General features: G+C 39.4%; 1 protein-coding gene across 1 annotated transcript in view; it reads right to left on the bottom strand.

Annotated features, from left to right (window-relative positions):
• ptprjb.2 (protein tyrosine phosphatase receptor type Jb, tandem duplicate 2) overlaps positions 1–18,809 on the bottom strand; it is a 38,547-nt gene extending 19,738 nt beyond the window's left edge. Inside the window, exons 1-6 of the mRNA XM_087176396.1 lie at positions 18,584–18,809; positions 2,177–2,198; positions 1,747–1,935; positions 1,219–1,479; positions 576–836; positions 100–225 (exon numbers count right to left, since the gene is read on the bottom strand). Of these exons, the coding sequence (XP_087032522.1) occupies positions 100–225; positions 576–836; positions 1,219–1,479; positions 1,747–1,935; positions 2,177–2,198; positions 18,584–18,649 (925 nt within the window). The 5' untranslated portion in view covers positions 18,650–18,809. The remainder of the gene's footprint in view (positions 1–99; positions 226–575; positions 837–1,218; positions 1,480–1,746; positions 1,936–2,176; positions 2,199–18,583) is intronic.
• Positions 18,810–21,138: the final 2,329 nt, after the last annotated feature.

Genomic DNA, 21,138 nt, shown 5'->3' with positions numbered 1-21,138 from the left:
TCTCATTGTCTCCAGCAACAGCTGTGACGGTGATTGTGTAGTTAGTACCAGAGATCAGCTCTGACAGCACAGCTAAGGTATCATTTGTGTATCTAGTCATCAGCACTCCACCATTGTGCCACTCCAACCTGTTCATGAACACCTCACCAGGAGGTGAGGCCCAGTTCACAGAGATGGAGGAGGTGTTTTGGGACACAATATGATGGTTTCCAATTATACCTGGTCCTATACAGGAGAGGAGAGGAGAAGAGAGGAGAGGAGAAGAGAGGAGAGGACAGGAGAGGAGAGGAGGGGAGAGGAGAGGAGGGGAGAGGAGAGGAGAGGAGGGGAGAGGAGAGGAGGGGAGAGGAGGGGAGAGGAGAGGAGAGGAGAAGAGAGGAGGGGAGAGGAGAGAAGAGGAGGGGAGAGGAGAGGAGATGAGCCAACAACTGTCTCACCCTCCTGTGAGGATACAACCCTTATACACCTGAACTTCTCCTTTGAGAGGACTTGTTATTCCACACCTGGAGTCTTCTCCACCAGGTCTCCTCAGCAGACCTCCTGACAGTATCAACCACATTTAAACGCTAACTTACTTGTGTATTGAGTAACAGCAGTGCTCTGTCCGTCAGTATGGTTGTCATCTGCCACTGCAGTAACATTTATTTTATACTGGACACCAGCAGTCAGGTTACTAATGGTCATAGATGTTTCAGACACATACGAAGTGTCATTGAATTGTCCATCTGTCCACTGTACTCTATAGAAGGAGCTGTTTCCTTCTGGTTCACTCCAGTCCACAGACACAGAGGATGTGGTGACGTTTGTGACAGTGAGATTTCTGACTAGTTCAGGCCCTGTGAGTGCAGGATAAATACAACGTGATGAAGAGGAGAAAGAAAACTCATGACTGTGGCAAGTACAAAACAGGAGAGTGCAGACACCCATACAAACAAGCTACAAACAGCAAACAGCTGTAATTCAAAATAGATAAAATGTGTTTACTTGTGACTGAGGTAAATTTGTAAGGCTCTCCTTCTGTCTCATTGTCTCCAGCAACAGCTGTGACGGTGAGTGTGTATTAAGTACCAGAGATCAGCTCTGACAGCACAGCTAAGGTAAAATTTGTGTATCTAGTCACTGAAGTAAAATCTGTCACACTTAACTGTGATTTGCCTATTGGTTACAAAAAGCAGCAGACTTCCTGATGTTATGAACCACATTTAAAGGCTTACTTACTTGTGTAATTAGTAACAGTAGTGCTCTGTCCCTTAGTATGGTTGTCATCTGCCACTGCAGTAACAATTATTTTATACCGGTCACCAGCAGTCAGGTTACTAATGGTCTTAAATGTTTCAGACACATTTTCAATGGTAATGAAATTTCCATCCGTCCACTCCACTGTATAGAAGGAGCTGTTTCCTTCTGGTTCAGTCCAGTTCACAGTCACAGAGGATGTGGTGACGTTTGTGACAGTGAGATTTCTGACAACATCAGGCGCTGTGAAGGACAGAGGTGGGTGGGGGAAAGAATTAACATTTTAGATAGTCATTACTCATTATCAGTGTGACATGTTGTTATCATCTGTGTATTAGATATAGTATCTGTAGTGTATTCCTACTGAGTACACTTTCTTCACAGTCAGACATAATGAATCTCTAGCAAAGCTGTAGGTTCTATACTGTCTAAAGTCATTGTTTTAGTCGTGTTTTTGCTGACAGATTAGTGTCTGGAATATAAGAGATTCAACAAAGTAAAGAGACTTACTCAATGTGACGTTTGCACAGCAGGATGAGCAATTAATGAAGATTTCATAGACAGCTCCAGGAGTCAGACCAGTTAGAAAACTGTCTCTAGAGATATTACCCCCAGTGGATAAGGTGCAGTTTGGTGTATGTCCATGTTTGACTTTTGTTGTTGTTACTGTTAATGTTTCATTGTTGCCACATTTCATTGCTAAAGGACAGAAGAGCAAAAAAAAAACAAGAAGAACAAGAAATGAGCACATATAGATTTTAAAAGGATAAATTTCTGGAAAAACAATGCAGATATACAGTATTAACAGATGATGTAATTAACAAGCATATATCAAATACAAAATACGGTATTGTATGAGAACGTATATCTATTTATATGCAGAGACAAATGAACATGATTGTAACTCACACAACAAAATAAAGAGACAGGTTGTACATACCAGAACATTGTGCATGGGAGTTCTGTGGAGATGAGGGCAGAGAAAAACAAAGTAAATCATTTTGCACCAGCAGAGGTCAGCATTCAGTTTTAAACCGTCAACCAGAAACTCAACCACCTGTTAAATGACACCTAGCATCAGTGAATTTAGCAACGACCTGCGGAACAAGTCTGTGAAGTCTGAATTAAAATCATTAAATTTAATTATTGTTGAATGGATAGTGTTTTCTCAGTTTCTTAAATGCCAGCGTTTTGTAACCCCTGTCACATGTGAATTCTGTGAACTGTTGTACTTCTCATGAACAAAAATGTGGTACATCTGCACGAAGGATAAACCACAAATTTTGAGTTCCACATCAGCTCTTTACACAGTCCTTATAGCAGCTTCATCCTTGCTGTAATTCTCTTTATGGCTTCCAAGAAAACAAAACATCTAATTGGTCACAGCTGAAGTTGATATAAGAAAGCAGGATCATATAGCCAGATTTTTAAGACTGAGGTCATGAGTCCAGCTTCAATGCAACCTAATTATTAGTATTTTTCATATTTTATTTATTCTGTTACTGTTGTTTTTTCTGTAAATTCAGCTAATATGAAGCTCTAAATATTGTTTCAAAGCCTTTCCACACTCCCAGGAATTAAATCTGCTGGATAAATACTGAGCCTTTCATAGCGCTGGATATCAAATCTTAAAACGAGTGACAATTATAGTCAATGTCAAATACTTGGTTAGATGCTTAGGCTTGTTTATTTATACACTGGTCAAACATTTACTAATTTAAAACAGAAAACTTCAGACTTTTCTTATTTTAGCAAAGCCTTTTATTTAACATTGATGCATTGAACCATTTAAGATATTTTATCATTTCATAGGCACACATATTGATATCCAGCCCAAGTTTATTTATTATTATTTATTTTATTTATTTTTTGCTGCTCCAAAAGCTGTCAAATTTAAGTATATGACATCTAAACATAGAGGAATCAGCCTGTAAAATAAACTCAATGTGTAAATTCTTAATAGGAAAATATTAGCTCCTACCAAGTTTCTAAAACCCACATATTCATGTAATTCATATGGATACAAACAGCAAAAAAACATAAACTGTTTTCATTTATTCATCAAGACACGTGATTTTCAGTGGTGGAAACAAACATAGAAAATCTCAAGATTATGGAGTAAAGTCTCATTACAACTGATGATTGTGTGTCAGTTAGTACAAACAAGGAAGTAGACCCTGGTAATACCCGCCTATCAGTAATCATTGTGTGTTCTCAGGTAATCTTCAACGTTGGTACTAAAGTACTGTTGAGAATAAAGTTCTTCCTCGTTGTAAGATTACATCTAGATATCTCACATCTCCAGCTCCAAAACAACTATAAATAAATGGTGATCACAGTAAACAATAACAAACGTGAACATACATATACACATACAACATCATGTCCATACAACTCAAACTCCGCATTTCTGCTGTGGTTATCACTTGTATCCTGTTATCAGGCCTAAACACACAGCTTGGACTCCACATTACTTATTAGCCAAACTTAAACAGACCACAGTGACTCACTGGCATGTTGCTTTTCAGTCATGTTTACCACACAGCTAAACATTAAATACATGGCATCATTGCTCAAACCTCCATTATTCTCTCCCAAACAAAGATGACAGATCACAGGTCAATCATTAATTCCCAACAATGGCAGAATAGACTTTACCTTCATTCATTATAGTGAAGCAATGTGCAAACACTTTCTCTGATGTTCAGAGTTATACTTGTATTGCAAACCTTGCATAAAATGCTTTGGTGATACTGTAATTCATTGTAAAAAGCAAATGTGAATTAGAAATTTCATATGGAAAAGAGCATTATAGATAAAATAGACCTAAAAACTCCAAAACCGTCAGACCAGGAAGCAGAGAAAGAAAAGGTCCATTCTGTATTAAGTATTGTCCTTTCCACCCACCTATCCCTGGAGACCGGTGTCCTCCCCATAATTTTTCCTTTTCTATTCACAGCAGAGACCCTGCCCTTCCTCCCAATCCTCTGAGACTCTATTCTTCTTTTTAAAGTACAAGGGTGTCACACATTGAGTGGTGCACAAGGGGTTTAAGGGTTAGGTACTCTTTGAGGACCTGATGGAGAGTCTTTACATAGTGTTTGATCGGGCCACAATAGAATACGCTATGTGTTTAAAAACATTATCACCATGTCATTATGACAGTTGAATAAAATATGATTTATATGTGTGTACTATTTTTTACTTTTTGTATATCATTAGCAGTATATATGAGGAAGTGTTCATCTGGATGACCATACTTCTGCTGTTTGTGCAATGTGTTGGCACAGCTAAGGTTCACACTATGGCCCTGTCAGAGAGAGTGGAAATGGGTGTTTGAGAATTTCTCACTATCCAAAATTTGTTCAAACACTTTACTTTCCCATCATAGTAGTGATGAAATGATGAGTACTCACAATAAGATCGTTAAGCACATTAGTTAAGATCCTAGTCTGACAAATTGCTCAAGATCAAAAACCTTTTTTTCTGCTCTTTTTCTTATTAGCAATTAGTTCTCAAATATGTATATCTATAACTTTTGTTACTTAAGATTGCTGAAAGCTGAACATGCAATATATCAAATTATATAATATTTCTATACATTCTATTAAATTTCTACTGTTACCACTGTTGGAGTTAGCAAGAGTTCACTCTTTGCTAATTTTCACGTATATGGCATTTGTGGCATTTTCAACATTCTACTGTATTTTCTTTGCAAATCCATCAGTAGTATTGATGTATTGCTAACAAATTCCTGCAATGTCATGACACTATGTGGGTGAAGATCTTGAATTAATAGACATAGACGATACCTAAAATGCCACTTGGGAGAGTGATAACTATAGTTTGCGCTAACATGTTCTTATGATCCTGTGGAGAACAGAATTCAGCCACTCATATCCGCAGTCATATAAAGAATACGGCTGATAATAACTATATTTTTCTTATTGTCAAAAAATTTAATGAAACAATAACCAGATGAGTGTTCACTATGCAACAAAAGCCTCATATAATATTAGCTTACAGTATTCCTCTGTGTCATAGAGCTGCAGTGTTGCCCAAAAACTCATACTGTAAATTAATAAACCGCACCTTTTCTTGGGATTCATTCACATATTAAGTATAAGTATATTCAAGCCAGTTAAGGAGTAAGCATCTCTGTCCAGGACAGCCAACTGTTCTGGAGAGAGATGTACTCATGCTAACTCCTTCCACCAGGGCTGTGGTTGTATGAGCTAAAAGATAAAAAAAAAAATGTAGGCCTATTACCGAGTTTATTACTAGCTAGTTTCTTTTGACATAATTATAGCTGAACCACACAGATTTGAGGAATGTCGTACCTGGTTAGCCCTTTGTGTCAACCTTTCTGTTAGAAACAACAGGCTAAACAAGAAGGTGCTGTATATAGCTTCACATGCTAACCCAACTAAACTTCAAAAACATAACACTATTAAAACATAAAGTAACATATTAAACTTGTCAATTTTAAGTAATCAATAGTTTTGTATTTACAATGTTTTAAATGTGTGTGTAATGAGGTCACTTGCCTTAATGATGCCACACAGAAATCTATCACCAAATCAAATTCGGCAGCTCTAGCTTTTAGCCTCTTTTAGCTCTCCGACCCTGCTTAGCTTTCAAACTTCCCATATGGTTCTGTATCATCACTCTCTTCAACCCTATTTCCTAATGAAGCAAGCAGACATTTTCAACAAAATGTTTTGACGAAGTGTATTTTTACTAAAATGTCCAACACCAAACTGCAGAAAGACAGGTTCGATAGCAGGATGTAGCTAACAGGAATGTAGCAGCTAATGGTTCAGACACTTTTCTCAGGAGTTGCAGACCAAAACAGAGCACAGAGGAGAGTAAATATTGGACTTACACTACGGTCTTCAGGTGCAAATATGACTCTAAACAAATGGGATTATTTCTCTACGCTTGCCGGATGTGTAAATGGGAAACTGTTTGCAAATATGTTAGTCATAGCGACCTAATTAGTTGAAACAGTTCATTTTAAGGGCTGACATTAACTTGTCATCACAGAAAACATACATGTTTAAAAAACAATATTAATTACAGCTGCATTCAATTTAGGTGTAACACAAAGCCATGTCAGTGAGTTTGTATGCACAATACCACAGGCCAGGACCTAAAAAACTTAAGTGGACTGCATGATTACAGTAATGTTGTTTATTACATCTGTGCTTTTCTTGCTGTGTACTGTAGAGATGCCATGAAAAAAATATAAATATATTTGGTGGGGGCATTTTCAATACTATCATTGGGAGTCACCACAGACATACATTTTTGAATGTTACCCATATGGCTTAATATAAATTGTATTCTTTTTTTTAAATCATGGCCAGGTTAATTGGATTTAGTTCAAAATCTGTATTGTTGTTGATTAACATTAGTATATGGTGCCGACGAGGAGTGAAACTTACCGACACTTTATGAATCAGTGTTTCAATCCACGTTGGTTTTTTTTCTCTTCAGACCTCAACAACAGATATGTTTAGTAGTTGGTAGGTGTATAGCCTACAGTACACAGTGAACTCTGTTTAATGTTTTGATGTTTTAATTTATTGGTATAGTACATAAATTTAGTAAATGCAGCAAAACTGCACCACTGTCTGTGTCTGTGTATCGTAATGACTTCACTCCACTGAACATGGTAAAGGTCACATTCCAGTATGTGAAAGCTGCATCTCGCATGTTTTCATTCAAACATTCATGTTAAACTGACCTCTGGGGATGAAACTTCTCTGAGCCATGACTCCCAAATGTTTCATTTTCCTTGGCCCTCTTCCTAAGAGTCACTTATTTTCTCCTGACTAAATAAACAAAACAACGTCTCAAGCCATTATGCCTTGGCACGGGCTCAGAGAGCAGTAAAGTCCCAAAGTCTCATTTGGGAAATGCTGCCCTAGATATACTGAAGTTCAAATAATGGACATAATTTTTCTTGTGAATCCTCTGCTCCACCCATCTGTACATCTTCCCTCCTTGTTTTTAACTCCTTCTAGCCACAGGCTTATTATGGTTTTTATTCTTTGTTCTTTTTTCCTTAAATGTGGTGCATATATGTTGTGTTTGTGTAAATACACAAGTGGTGGGAGCTTATTATTCTCTTGTAGTAACTATAAGAAAAGGAGAAAAAACTTTTTTGGTTGCTACAAATGGCTCAAATTCTGAAGATGTACATTTCTTAGAAGTTCTCTAGGTTTATTGTAGTCTATAGAATTTCACTTGAAGAGCAATATTAAATATGCAAAATATTGTGAAACATACTTGGCTGAGACTCAGTCATCGACCCGTTTGCCCTGTGTATTGTATCTGTGCCCTTTGACTGGGCCTGTCTGCAGGAGGAGGAGGAAATGGCTGTACTGACCACTATATAAACATTACATCAACCCTAAAGGCAGGCTGCCTGCCACTCTCTGAATCCCTCTCATTCCTAACAGTCTGCCTTTGCTGCTCACCTCCTGATAACGCCCCAGTTCCTTCCTCCATAATAACACTCAGACCCAAAAACAATCAAAAAATCACCTTAAAAGCTGTTTGCTCAAGGATCAGCCTACTTAACCTTAGCTTCTCATAATCTGATAATTTGTAACAAAAACAGGAGGATAAAAAAGCACAGTTCTTAATTGCTGCTCCTTGAATTACACAAAGTTGCATGAGGTTGAGGGGTTGCTGGTGGTGCCCTTGTTGACTTGCTGAGTGGAGAAAATGGATTCCTCTACAGCTGTAAATTATGCAAAATCATGTTACCTGACTCAAAACGTGTGTGTGTGTGTGTGTGAGTGTGTGTGTGTGTGTGTGTGTGTGTGTGTGTGTGTGTGTGTGTGTGTCTTGATGATTAGCAACCAAAATGCTGGACCTCACAAGTTCAAAAGGCCGTTTGGGGGTTAAGACTTGGTTTGAGGGTTAGGCTAAGGGACTAGGGAATGCATTATGTCAGCACAATATAGTGAAATAATGATTTGTTTCTTGATGATTAGCAACACAAAACACCCAAGGTTCATGGGGAAGAAATTGAGAAATGCATAATGTTGTTGATTGATACTTCTTCTGTTTTACCCTTTCCGCTCCTTTGTTGTAGCTTTATACCAGTCATCTAAGCAATCTGTAAAAAACTGCGTTTCTACCTTGTCTTCTTCTTCTTTGAACTTCCTCTGCCATGGGAGTCTATGGCAGCCCCTAGAACTGTATGGTAATATGTTTTGAAATTTGGCACACTGGTTTGGGACACTCCTGTGATGCTTTTCACCAAGTTTCATGTCTGTGCCTTAACTGCTCTAGCAGCACCACCAGGTCAAAGTTGGAGGTGCGTTCATGCAAAGCTGCCAAACAGGTACTGCAATAGAAAATACAAAAACAAAATTTGCATTTTATTTGCGTTATAACTGGTGATGCATTTGCCTTAAAATCAAAATTCCTGTGTCTGGTAATGGTAATACCATCGAAGGACCCAAGGTCACAATATGGCAAGTTGTCATGTCATCCTATTTGATGCAGCTGCCACTTTGGATTTTATGTGTTCCTATATCCCAAAATTCCTGTATCTTGTCTTTTCCAAAATTGACACTTCATATTTCTTCAAATCAAGCTCGACAAAACTTATTTTTTGGCTTTTTTATTCGCAAAAGCATTCATCCATCAGGGCCAATCGAAATTGGCTGCAAAGTTGCCAAACAAGAAATCAAATCATATCTCAGCCAATCTTTAATCAACTAACATGAAACTTGTGCTTACAACCACACCCTTAACATAATGACATCATGTTTCCATTGCAACTCTGGCCCGCTGTTCTGCTTGGCCCCCACATCGTTGCATTTCAATTTTCTTCTCCTGCAGCATTTGCGTGTTGAGATCTCCTGCACTTGACTATATTTTGTTGTTATAGATAATGGCATGAGAGACTTTTTTGTGTTTTACATAAGTTAAGTGCCAGTCCATGGTTGCAAATATCAGTGAGCTTGAATATGAGTGGAGATTGGTGATACTGATATTTGGTTGCCTTGGGCATATTCACAAATGAAGTGGTAGCAGGCTACAATCGGCAGGTACAAACAGCTATAACTGCTTTACAGTGGCAGAGAGCAGTGCTACAGACACTTTTAAATTGGGTTAAAAGGGGTTTGAGGTTTGAAAGGTCAAAGTAAAAACTAATTATTAATTATTGTCACACAAACTCCAAAATACAGGCTACTCTGCTACAATAGACTTTAAATGTTAGCAGGACTAGTATATCTAGTGTCACTCTTTTTCTCCACTATGATTGGATTTGACTACAGCCTTGTTTATGTGTTTTAACAAACCTAATTACCCAAATGTTGCTGCATCAAAATTAATTTTTCAATGACAGGATAAAGTAATAATTTATTAATTAATAAAATAAAGCAGTTTAAAATGTGTGTGTTTTGTCAGTTTTTGCAGCTTGCTCTGCTCAATTGACAGATCCTGAGCTCCAGGTAGGTTTGTTGCACCTGTTAAGGGGGGACAATTGTTCCTGTATCGTTGTTATTGGTTCGCAGAGTTTGGTGTCAATTCCCAGCATAGGTCATCCAACCTCAACCCGACTACAGGTCTAATTAGCCAGAATAATACATCTCTTTGCGAGTGAACATTTAGACTATTTCATCAAATCATACTGAATTAATCTTTGTGTTTAATAGTGAGATCATAGTGTGAGAATATGAAATAACATTAAAACATGATCCATATAACGTGTGGTGAGATTTGTGAAAGTTGTAATCCTCACTTTCTTCTGTCAGCCTCTAATAAATTGGCAGATTGTTCTCTATTCACTGCCGCAGTAGTTTCTCATGAGCGGCCTACTCATTGTTTCCATGCTAACATAACTTTGTGGCACTTCCTGAGCCCACCCAAAGACCACTGATAGCACATTTGAACAACATAAAGGACTTTAAAGTTAAGCACTATGCTGTACTTGATACTTCCAGTTCATTAAGGTCAAGTAAAGGATGACAGGAGCCACACAATACTGGCTAAAAACTCAACTCTTGTCTCACTTAACACATGCTGTTGGTTAACTCAAAGCCATCTCAGAGCTTTGCTGTTGCCTGACAGCACCTCAGACTGTACTGTACCTTCCTCTGTAGTGTGCTATATGTAATTCTCTCAAACATTTGGTTTATTTTCAAGCAAGATGTTTTTACAACTTACTCTTACCACTTGCAATATGCCTGAATCAGGTGCATGCCTCAAGCGACTGTAATCAAATACACTTTACCAAATTCAGTTAGTATTTCCTCATGGTCTGCTAGCTGTCCCTTCTGTGCATGTGCTGAAAAAGAAAAGCTGGTGTTTCCACACAGCCCTGGCATTGCAAATGGGAAATAAACAAAATGGCTCGCACAGAGTCACACAGCAATATTCCAGCCAATCAGCCACAGGGGGGCGTTTGTGCTCGTGGGAACAGGACAAGGGAAAGAAGAGAAGATGGGTGATGGGCAAAAGAAACGCACAGCCACAAAGACCTAAAAACAGTTTGCTACGTAAAGTGCATTTAAACAACTAACTCTCTCTAGGTTTGCTTGTGTGTCGATTGTTTGGTGACCTTCTATGTTCAAAGGTTTGTTTTGCTTCAGCTATGAGATACGACGCACTGCTAAACCGTTAAAGTCAGTCAGAGGGATTATTGCTATATTCTGTACTTGATGTTTATAAAAACTAAACATCAATAGAATTGTATTGCATGTATTGAAATTTGTTTCTACCTGTGTCACAACACAACTGACGGATCTTTGCAAGTTGACATCAATCTGCAATACAAGAGAGCTTTTAATGAAAATACATTTTAAAAAAGTGCTATGGTGGGGCGCCTCAGCGGCCTCCCTGGTAGAGCGCGTGCTGTTGGTCCTGGTTGTGGCGGCCCGGGTTCGAGTCAGGTCATCCCTCTCCCTGACTTTTCTCTCTCTCTCTAACTGCCCCAAAAAATTATTTAAAAATGGTTTTATGGTGAATTAATATAGTGGTAGAGGTCTTTTTATTTGTGTCATTTAAGTCACCTTCCCACTGAGGGGGGCTCAAAGTGTTAATAAGAATTATTTCTGTTTTGGTATGTCCAGTTTTCTTGTATTAATTGCAAGGACTGATTGAGTACAACTACTGTACATAGCTACACAATTTCGTGAGAAAATAAATAAACTAGTGGAAAATAAATGAATTTGTTTTTATATGGTTCCTGTAATTTGGAACACATATACTGCTGATTTGTTTTTCTACATGCCAATGATCCCTTTAGGTGTTTGTGATTACACATTTCTATTGAGTGTAATAGCATTTCTGTGAGAATACAAATGGCACAACACTGCATGAGAGAAATTCAATATGTGTGAAATGCTATAGGAACATGAATCATAAAACAATGCTGAAAGCCATGTCTAAAAATATCCACTGTCTCCAAAAAACTCCCTGCGCACGACAGCTTTAGCTATGAGTGTATTTGTCTCCAGGTATCGGCCTCCCACACCAAAGTCCTGCTGCTGCTATCATGGGCCACATCAGAGGCTATGGAAATGAGTGACGTTGTATTTACTGTCCCCAGCACTGAGCTGTGCTGTTCAGAGTACTGAACTGCTGGCTGCAGATACCCATCAGAGTACAATTTACTTGCCATTAGAGCTTCCTCCTAATGCTGCTGGGCATGGTACAGGAGGAAGATCTGCATGAATGCATACTTACTCACACCCACAGGCTCTGGACACAGAGGGCTGGGTTATCACACTGAACATAGAGGTCAGCTTAATGTTTAAAATGTGTTAAAGTCGAGCATGGGGTGGAATGTGTGCTCGTCTTCTGAGAAATGAAGAAAGTGCAGTGTAGGTTTTGTATTATTTGTGACTCACCTGTTTGCAGTATAAGGGTGAACAGTAATTACTGCTTTTAAATTATATCAAAGAAACTATGACTATATGTCCTTCCTTTATTTTGAAGAACAGTGTACACTGGGGTAGGCTGCTTCCAAACAACATGAGCAATTTAGAAAATGGCTCCATGGATGTTTCTTTTTTAATTTTTGAGGCTTTTTAATGATCTCTTACTTTTACAAATAATGTTTAATTCTCCTCACAGCTACAGTACACCATCTCTGCCTCTCTCAGATGCAAACGTATACACTGATACACCACAGAGACATTAAATAGTTCATTTTACTAACCCCTATCAACAACCAAGGACATGCCACATTTTCATCAAGTAAGATTGCTTATTAGAGCAGATATCAACTGTACCCAATGGACAAGTGAGGTCTCAATACGTAAAACATATCTACAATGTTTCCTTTCATGGTTTGTAGTGGTGTGATGGCTAGTATAAAGCACTACCCTCCATTTTTTTAAACTGCAGGAAGGCTAGTGTTATAGACATGACTGGGTCAGGAGCTAGTATATGGCTGGACCGTGTATGGTCAGTGAATGAAATTGAGGATGTATAGTTGAAAACTACTACTATTTTCAACTGAAAATAATATGCTAATTAGCTTATTCATGACATCATTGAATAGTATTTGCATTCTGCCCAGTGCCAGCTGGTTTCAGCCCCGTATCTGTTTATTTTGCTCCTACTCTCTGTGTTCACATTTACAATATTTTAATACAGTCGAATTCCCAATAAAGCTGTTCTCATTTCCTGCTTCTGGTGTCAGACAACAGAAGAAGTTTGAAATAGTGACTGAAACAGGGCCCATTAATACTACATGTTAACCAGCATTGATTTCAAGTCATTCACAGGGCAATACTGGTGACTCTCTTCTATGGAAAGCTGCTAAGGTTTGTCCAAAAAGGTGTTGTATTTTACCACTAGGTGCTGTTTTGAAAAAACAAAAAAGCTACTGAAGGTTGGTAAATCAGGTGACAAAAGCATAAAGTTGGTGACACTGCGTTTAAACACCCCCTGATGACGGAATAGAAACTGTTCATGCCAAATCAGTTTGAAAGATCCAGCCAACAATACTAAGAGTCTAAAGCCATAATGGCGGTGACAATTTCATTAGCAGTTTCATTCATTACAATTAGAATTTCAAACTAATCCGTCCACCTGGATTAAAGTGGGGACTGAATAGCCCCGTCTGTTTTGACTGGCATGGTACATCTGGTTAAGTGAGCTTTTTTTAAACCAGACATTTCAGCACCTGGCTGTCATTGGCACTGAGCCACAACCCTATCAAACTGACACATGGCCTTCTGTATATTATGGTCATTTTCTACCATTGGACCATTTAAAATCCAGCTTGAAGCACTCTGGTACTCAATTTGGAAAGACAGTATGACCAAGCCATAGAGAAACATCAAGAGAAAACTAATAATTTTTCACCCCCTCTTAAGCCTTGCCTGGACATGATTCGCTCAGAGGACACTGATAAAATGATAGCTATCTGCTGACAATAAGGCCTTTGAGGCTGAGAGAGGAGCCTATGTCTCATTTACATGGACTGGGGAACTGTGACTCTTTGTAATTCATTTTGCACACGCTGAACTTCCAGCCAGCCTGGGTTGAAGACAGCATGTTTGGGGATGTAAATTTGAAACTGGACTGTCTTGATATGGTTGAATGGAGGGTGAGAGTGGGTGGAAAGTGCAGTATTCCACAAAGGAGGACTTGATTTGTGACTTCGACTTTTTAGACCAACAATGCGACGCAAGACAAAGAGGCTCATGTTTTCTAATTCAGATACAGTGAGAAGAATACACTGTGGAGAGAAATACTTGTGTTCAGATGAGCCTCAGACGTCATCAAGTCATGAAATGTCATCCACATTTCATAGCAGCACAAGACACTAGAACAGCAGCTGGCCATAGAGACGGTGTTCATGGCCACAGACGGGCAGTTCTTTTAAGTGTTAGAAAACGTAACATTTCCTTGTTCCAAGATGTTTCCCACTGATAGCCACGTCACCATGCTTTCATTTCTGCAAGCTGTGAGGAGGCCACAGACAGAGAAAGACACAGTGAATGGGAACAGAGAGAGGCTCCATACCATGATAAACTCATGCAAAGTGTTGTACTTTTCCTGGGTCATTAATGGGTGACTGTTAAACTTTGCACGCTCTTTCTCTTGACAAGCCAAACTCTTTAAAATAGGGTTTCTACCTTTCTTTATCCCACTTCAAACTGTTTTGCATGATGGCCAAACAAAAAATATAACATAAAAAGCTTGATGCAGGAAAAAGATATACAGTGTATCAACTACTGAATAGATGTGTTATTTCAAAAACAACTTTGTCACAAGAGCTGAGTTTGTACAGATTGAGAGTGCGGCTGAAAGAAAGGACAGAACCATTTAAAGAGTCAGAACTGGATCGTACATTAAGATGTTAACATACCAGTTCTGTTTAATTTAGTGATAAATATTAATTTAAAAAGAGTCACTTATCTCAAACTTTAAAGGTCCCCACAGGGACATAAGGTCATCACGGAAACAAATGTATAACGATTCAGCAGCAAATAGACAAATAGACATTTAGAACAGAATATGGAAAAATATTTAATATGTAATCATACAGGTTCTAGAAAAATTAATTGGACCCGTAAATCAATTTAATATGACATATATAATCATGTGGTTCCTGATGTGCTGCAGACCACATCAGGAATCATCCTTCACCCCCTTTGTCCGATCACACAGGTGTTTTCAGTTATTTTGCCAAACTGCACCTCTTCAGGGAACCTGATGGTTTAAGGGTTTTGATGACCTCACTGTTAGTCCATCACATCTCCACCCAATTACAACCCCAGCTGAGGCGAACTTATCCTGAACAAGTGAGACCATCAATGTGTGTAAGGCCTTTAAGTGTTATCCATCTCAGCACTCTCTATTGTTCAATCAGCTGGTCAGAGCATCACTAGGTGTGGAGCAGATGGTGGTGAATAGTCGGCCTATGAGAGATAAAGACTACTGACAAGCATCATGGCGTCAGTCTCTGACGATTAGGTAAATAAGGTCAAAAAGATACAGGACACTGTAGCAGATATATTCAATTTAGACTGGTAGTTAACATACAGACTGTGATGTGTAGTTGAGTGGATCGTTCGTTTTTTAATGGTAAAAAATATTTCAGTAAATGAATGGAAAATGTCAATATGCAAAAACCTTCAATTCGGGGAAGCTTAGTATTTCCTCTTTTTTACTGAAACTTCCTTCAGGCTTTTAGACAAACTATGTTTGCGGATTTACAGGTTCATCTCACTGGTAGAATCTACTGTAATGAAATTACGATCTACAATTCATCCTCTCTGACTTGTTTCCATGACTTCAGAGGGGAACAAAGGTGTGCAGCTCCGCCACAAGTTTTGGGCGCTAATGTTCCCCATTACCTTCCTGTCAATATCTGACGATGCTCAAACACAGGCATGTACAGACGGGTGACAACTTAAAGAAAAAACCTGAAAAATGCCCCCCATTCATAGGGCACGAGGGGTCACTGAATGGTTTGATGAGTATGAAAACTATGTGAATCATAAGCTATGGCCTTCGCAGTCACCAGACCTCAACCATAATGGAAACCTTTGGGAGATTTTGGACCGACTCGTTAGAAAGCACTCTCCATTGACATCATCAAAACACCAAATGAGGGTAAATTGTTTGGAAGAATGGTGTTCATGCTTCTATTAGAGTTCAGAGACTTGTAGAATTAATGCCAAGGAGCAATGAAGCTGTTCTGGTGGCATGTGTTGGCACAAAAACCTATTAAGATACTTTATGTTGGTTTCTCCTTTAATTTACCACGTCTCTGTACATTAAACTGAGAACTGCGAGGACAGAGGGACATCAACACTCAAATGCTGCAAGAAGAGAAAAGTAAAAATAATAAGACAACTACAATGAGACTGCTAGAAAAGAGAGAAAGGGATAACAACGGGGAGAAAAGGAAGAATCAATTAAGCAAAAGAAAAAAATCACAATTATGTTTTGTCCCACTTAACATTGTCGTTTTGTGTTTATCCATATCAACATCTTACCACGAAAATATTATATCTCAAAATGCCTCTCGTAAGCTTGCAAACAGGTTGGAATAAACTGGTTCAAAGGTGTGTATGAATGCAGTTTTACGTCTCTAAATTTCCTCATTTAAAACATGTTTTTCCATTAAGTTGAAAAAAAAAATGTTTGACCAACAACAAGAAAACTGTATGTATTAAACAATTCTTTGACACAAAGGGCATTAAAACTAACTCCCTAAAACAGATAGCCCAAACTTATATATATATAATATCCTCAAGGGCTGATTCCAGGTGTCCAACAGCTGCAAATGAGATGAACAGGCCTCTAATCTCTAATTTAATCAATAGAAAAGATGTTTAAAGTGTAGCAGGTTTTGAACGATGAAGTCCTGGCTGTCATGTGTCCGACTGTCCCGTCTAACTTTAGAAGAAATCCTGACCACAAGTCTCAGCTCAATGATCTATCATTTAAAGGGAAAACACACTGGGTTCTTGTTGTTGCCTTAACAAATGTGTACAACACAATGTAAATCTTCTTTAAGACTGAATCACGCAGTTATAACCATGTTGCTTTATGAGCCATCATCAGTCTTTGAGCATGCCCTTCTCTACAGTATTAAAAAACCAACTGCGTTTGTGGCCAACTGACATTTGCATGTGTTGCCTGTGTCGATCTCTGCTCAACGTGTGTACGCTTCATAGAAGTTGATTAATATAATGGACCAGTACACCTTTACTTCCTATTGAAACCAATGCAGCTATCTTGTCGTTTGGTACAGAATATCTGTGTTTTTCACCAAAAGACAGAACTACGTAGAAAAATGGTCTTCTTACTGGCTTTTTCTGGAGCTTTCGACTGTATCGCCCAGTCCTCAAGGTCAAGAATAAACTTTCCAGCTCAATAAACAAGGAGATCATAGTTTAAAACTATTGACAGAACAAACCAATAGAGGATCATAGTAAATGCACATTGCAAAAATGGTTAGGTGCGGAGGGAGGTTGATGTGTTCAATTAAGAAAATGCTTCTAAACGACTGTGGGAGTAGAGGCATGTGACACCTTCATTTCCACTTCAATTCAACTAAATTCAACTATGAATGTTTTCTAAACTAATGCCTCCATGGGTATCTTCTGGTTAAGGTGTGGCAAATACTGTGGCTGTCCTTAAAGGAAGCCGTTTCTGACTGCTGTCACGAGAAGTAACACAAATGGCGATGGCTGGTGTCAAAGTCACACATTTTATATTTTGAACGCGCCAATATTCACCAAACGCCCTAATTTAAAGGCTTTGTTGCACAAAACTGTCACACCACTTCTGCCACTTCTGCCTTTGCTTTACAGATAGTCCAGCCCAGCATTCATCCAGCACATTAGAGGGTTTTGGTCTTTTTTTTTTACTGGTGAGGACAGCCTCCTCAGTATTCATGCCACTAGTTCACCCATAGACACTTTTGCAAAAGATTTTGCACATAATAAACTGACCAATTTATTAGGTACAACTAAGTCAGTGTATGTCCGTCTGTGATTCCCTGGCGTGAAGATTTGAGGCTGCAGGACTGACAGCGTCACTGAGCTGCACCTCATTCCATTCCTGACCCCTTTGTGTTGGCCACACACATCCTCACATGCCATTCTCAACTTCTGTCAACCTCTCTGGCTCTCCAGAAAGACCAGTGGGACAAGGACAGGTGGGTCTGTGGCTGCTGGATGCCTCAGGCTGAGTGTTATGTAAGCTTTGCTCAGATGGGCATATTTTCACACACTGGACACTGACCTGTGCAATCCTGAATAAATCATTAACCAATGAAGATATTTCAGATACAGACTAAAACATCTCATTAGAGTGCCTGCCTTAATTATTACAAAGGATTGAAGAATTGAAAAATGCGCAAAATTTAAACATTTTTATTTCCATAAATAAGTCCAACGTTGTTAGACCTAATTTATTCACTCCATGTCGTCCAATAAATAGCCCACTATTGTTAAACCAACTGAAGGTCGGCGTATTAATTACTCGCTGACATAAATTTGAATCCAATTAAAACTCTCAAAGGAACATTGCTCATCTTATAATAAGTCATGACATTCTGTGTCTGCCACCAGGATGAAAGTGCTTTGTAACTGTTGAGATTTTTTTTTCTTTTTTTTTGGAAGTGTGAGCGGTGCTGAATCAAGCATAGATTACAGAGAGGTAAATGACTTTACGGCCAAGCAGCTACCTGCGCAACAGGTGCAGTCACACCCGTGCGATAACAAATGACCTTCACCATCCAAACAAAGCGCCCTGTTGTCGTTTCCTATGAAAACTTAATAATAAAAAAAACAATAGCACTAAGTTTACTTCTGTTCATGCGGATGAATGGAAGCTTTCTTACCTTGAGGAGAGCGATGAAGACCAGAAGAGTCCACAGAGAGACGCTGAAGCGCAGCAGTGGCTTCATGATGCCGCTCGCTTGGGGGAAAAGATTTTTAGTGCCTTTTTCTACCCGCTGACTGCTTTCATGTCTAATCTTTATTCGGACCTTTTAACTGGAGACTGCTTCTCACTCCTAACCCGCTCCGTCAAAATCGGGAGAACTAAAAGCGAGAAGGGGAAACTTTCTAACAGGGAGGAGGGGCGGCCGGGCGCGTCATTCGGGGAAGTTTAGTTAAGTCTGCCACTCCTCTCATCATCTGTTCGCCAGCTCTGCTCCAGTATCTCCCACCGATGTGTCACAGCATTAGCCCGGTCGACGCAGCCCGACGATGATCTGGTAGGGGGGGTGGGGGGGGGGCTGCCCGGTCATCCAGAAATGAAAAAGTCATCCCACATTCTTGCCATAACTTGGCCACGCAGGGTGAAGGAATGTTTCCGCGGTGGGGTCCCTTTACTAACACCACACAAAGCGGGCTGCCAAGGCAAATGTTTTTAATAAACTTCCCTGAAGTTACAGGCTGAATTTTACTGCTACAAACAGTGATTTCACATCAGCAGGCCCGTAGCAAGGAGTGTGCTGTAAGCAAGAGAGGGGACTTCAGGCAGAAGGACACATGGGGCCTTAGGGTTTGTCCTGTCATGCCCAGAGAGATTTTTTTTGCTGTTTTTACCTACAAGAAAAAACCTCCGTGAAGCTATTAGAAGAAATCTTCTGAGCAGCACAAATAATTTAAATAGAATTAATGATTATTTTCAGCACTGATTAATCCATCAATTACTTTTTTAATTTATAAGTTCATTTTTTTGTGGCAAATTGACTCGGAGGCAGTGTTTCCAAACTGCTTGTTTGTCTGATCAACAGTCCAAACCGATCAGGCTGTAGAGCGGGTCTTCCACTAATTAGAAGGTCAGTGGTTCAATCCCCGGCTCTTCCACTCTGCATGTCAAAGTGTCCTTGAGCAAGATGCTGTCCTTCAAATTGCCCCTGATGGCTGTTTCTTTAGTGTATGGGTGTGGTGTATGTGTGTGACTGAGTGAAAATGACATGTAAAGCACTAAGCAGTGGTCTCTAAGACTAAGAAAGCGCTATATAAGTGCAGTATAAATGCATAAAATCCTTGTATCTGACAACCAGACCCCAGAGTGGGGTTCACATTTTTGCTGGATGAATGATTTGGGATTATTAGTTCTGTTGAAATAGACTTATTTTAGTCAGAGGTCAGGCTGGTGTAGCTGATAAAGATTACAAATCTGCTTTTCTACACCTCCTCCCTCTCCATTAAAGAATCAGAAATGAAATAAAATATGGGAGTGTGCATGATAAGGACTGGTCGTGTAAAGTCTATTTATAGAACATTTTTATCAGCTTCGTCACAGAGCGCTGTACAGGAAACAGCAAATAACAGACAAGTCTTGTGAATAGACGGCTATGAAAACAGATGGCAACCTGTGCTGTGACACTATGTGAATAAAAAAGAAATGTAAGAAATTAAAGTGACATTTCAAAGTAAAAAAAAGGGGTTGAAAACATGGATATTAAACTCTTCTCAAAGTAATCAACATCGTGAAAACATGCATGTTGCGGGAACTTCAAAACAGGCGATCAAGGTCAACTATCATGTTCCACTCACTTCCAGGTGACAGGAGGGATCACTCAATCGCTCTGGGCCTAAGCACAGATGGCCCCGTTTGATTCAAGCCTCCACGATTTTCCTGTTGATCACAGCTTCCCAGTTTGTCTAGCTCCCTTGCTCCTGTTGACTCTCAGCTCTGATTTTAATGCTCTCCTCTTCACAACTTAAGAGATCGCCAGGTCTTTCCTTTCTTTCTTTGTGGCTTTGGACCACATCTTAAGTGCTGATCCTCATCGAGACAGCCCTGCCTGGCTGACACAATCTAATAGTCTCCTGGGGTTTCAGTTGATTGATGGCCTGCTCTACTGTCTGCATTGTATTCCACTTGTGTCCTGTGTGCACTTGGGCCATGGAGTTTTGGATAGACAGGTCAGATGAGTCTCTCAACGTGAACACGAGCCTCACCTTCTCCTGTTTGTAGCCCAAGTCAATGGACTTCAGTGGAAGCCTGAGAGTGTTTCTCCCAAACAGTGCCATGTTGCAAAGACATCAAGAAAGACCCATCCATTTATATATGTAGTTGTTGACTTTCGAGTCCATTTTGTGAGCTGGTGCCGAGCAAATGTCACACAACTTCAGGGGCCACATCAGATGGTGGTTTAGGGTGAACTTAGCCTGGCATCATCAGCACAATTGGCTTATGCAAATGGGTCTTGAACCTCTCAGTTCATTTTCGATTTCCAAGGGCATTATCAACGGTGCACAATGCCTCCGGCTGCAACTGGATAGACCAACAACCTATCATATATCGAATGATCTCTCTCCTAAATGTAGAGGGGAAGATCTTCTTTAGCGTAGTCGCACGGAGATTAACTAGTTATTTAGAAAGGAATAGGTTAATTGATACTGCAGTACAGAAGGCAGGAATACCAGGTTTCGC

The sequence above is a fragment of the Seriola lalandi genome, unplaced genomic scaffold (genome assembly GCF_002814215.2).
Source record: "Seriola lalandi dorsalis isolate HSWRI2012SDOR001 ecotype SW California unplaced genomic scaffold, Sedor1 jcf7180002054553, whole genome shotgun sequence".
Taxonomy (NCBI): Eukaryota; Metazoa; Chordata; class Actinopteri; order Carangiformes; family Carangidae; genus Seriola; species Seriola lalandi.
Note: the sequence above shows the minus strand (reverse complement) of the source record. Positions and strands in the feature narration are given on the sequence as shown.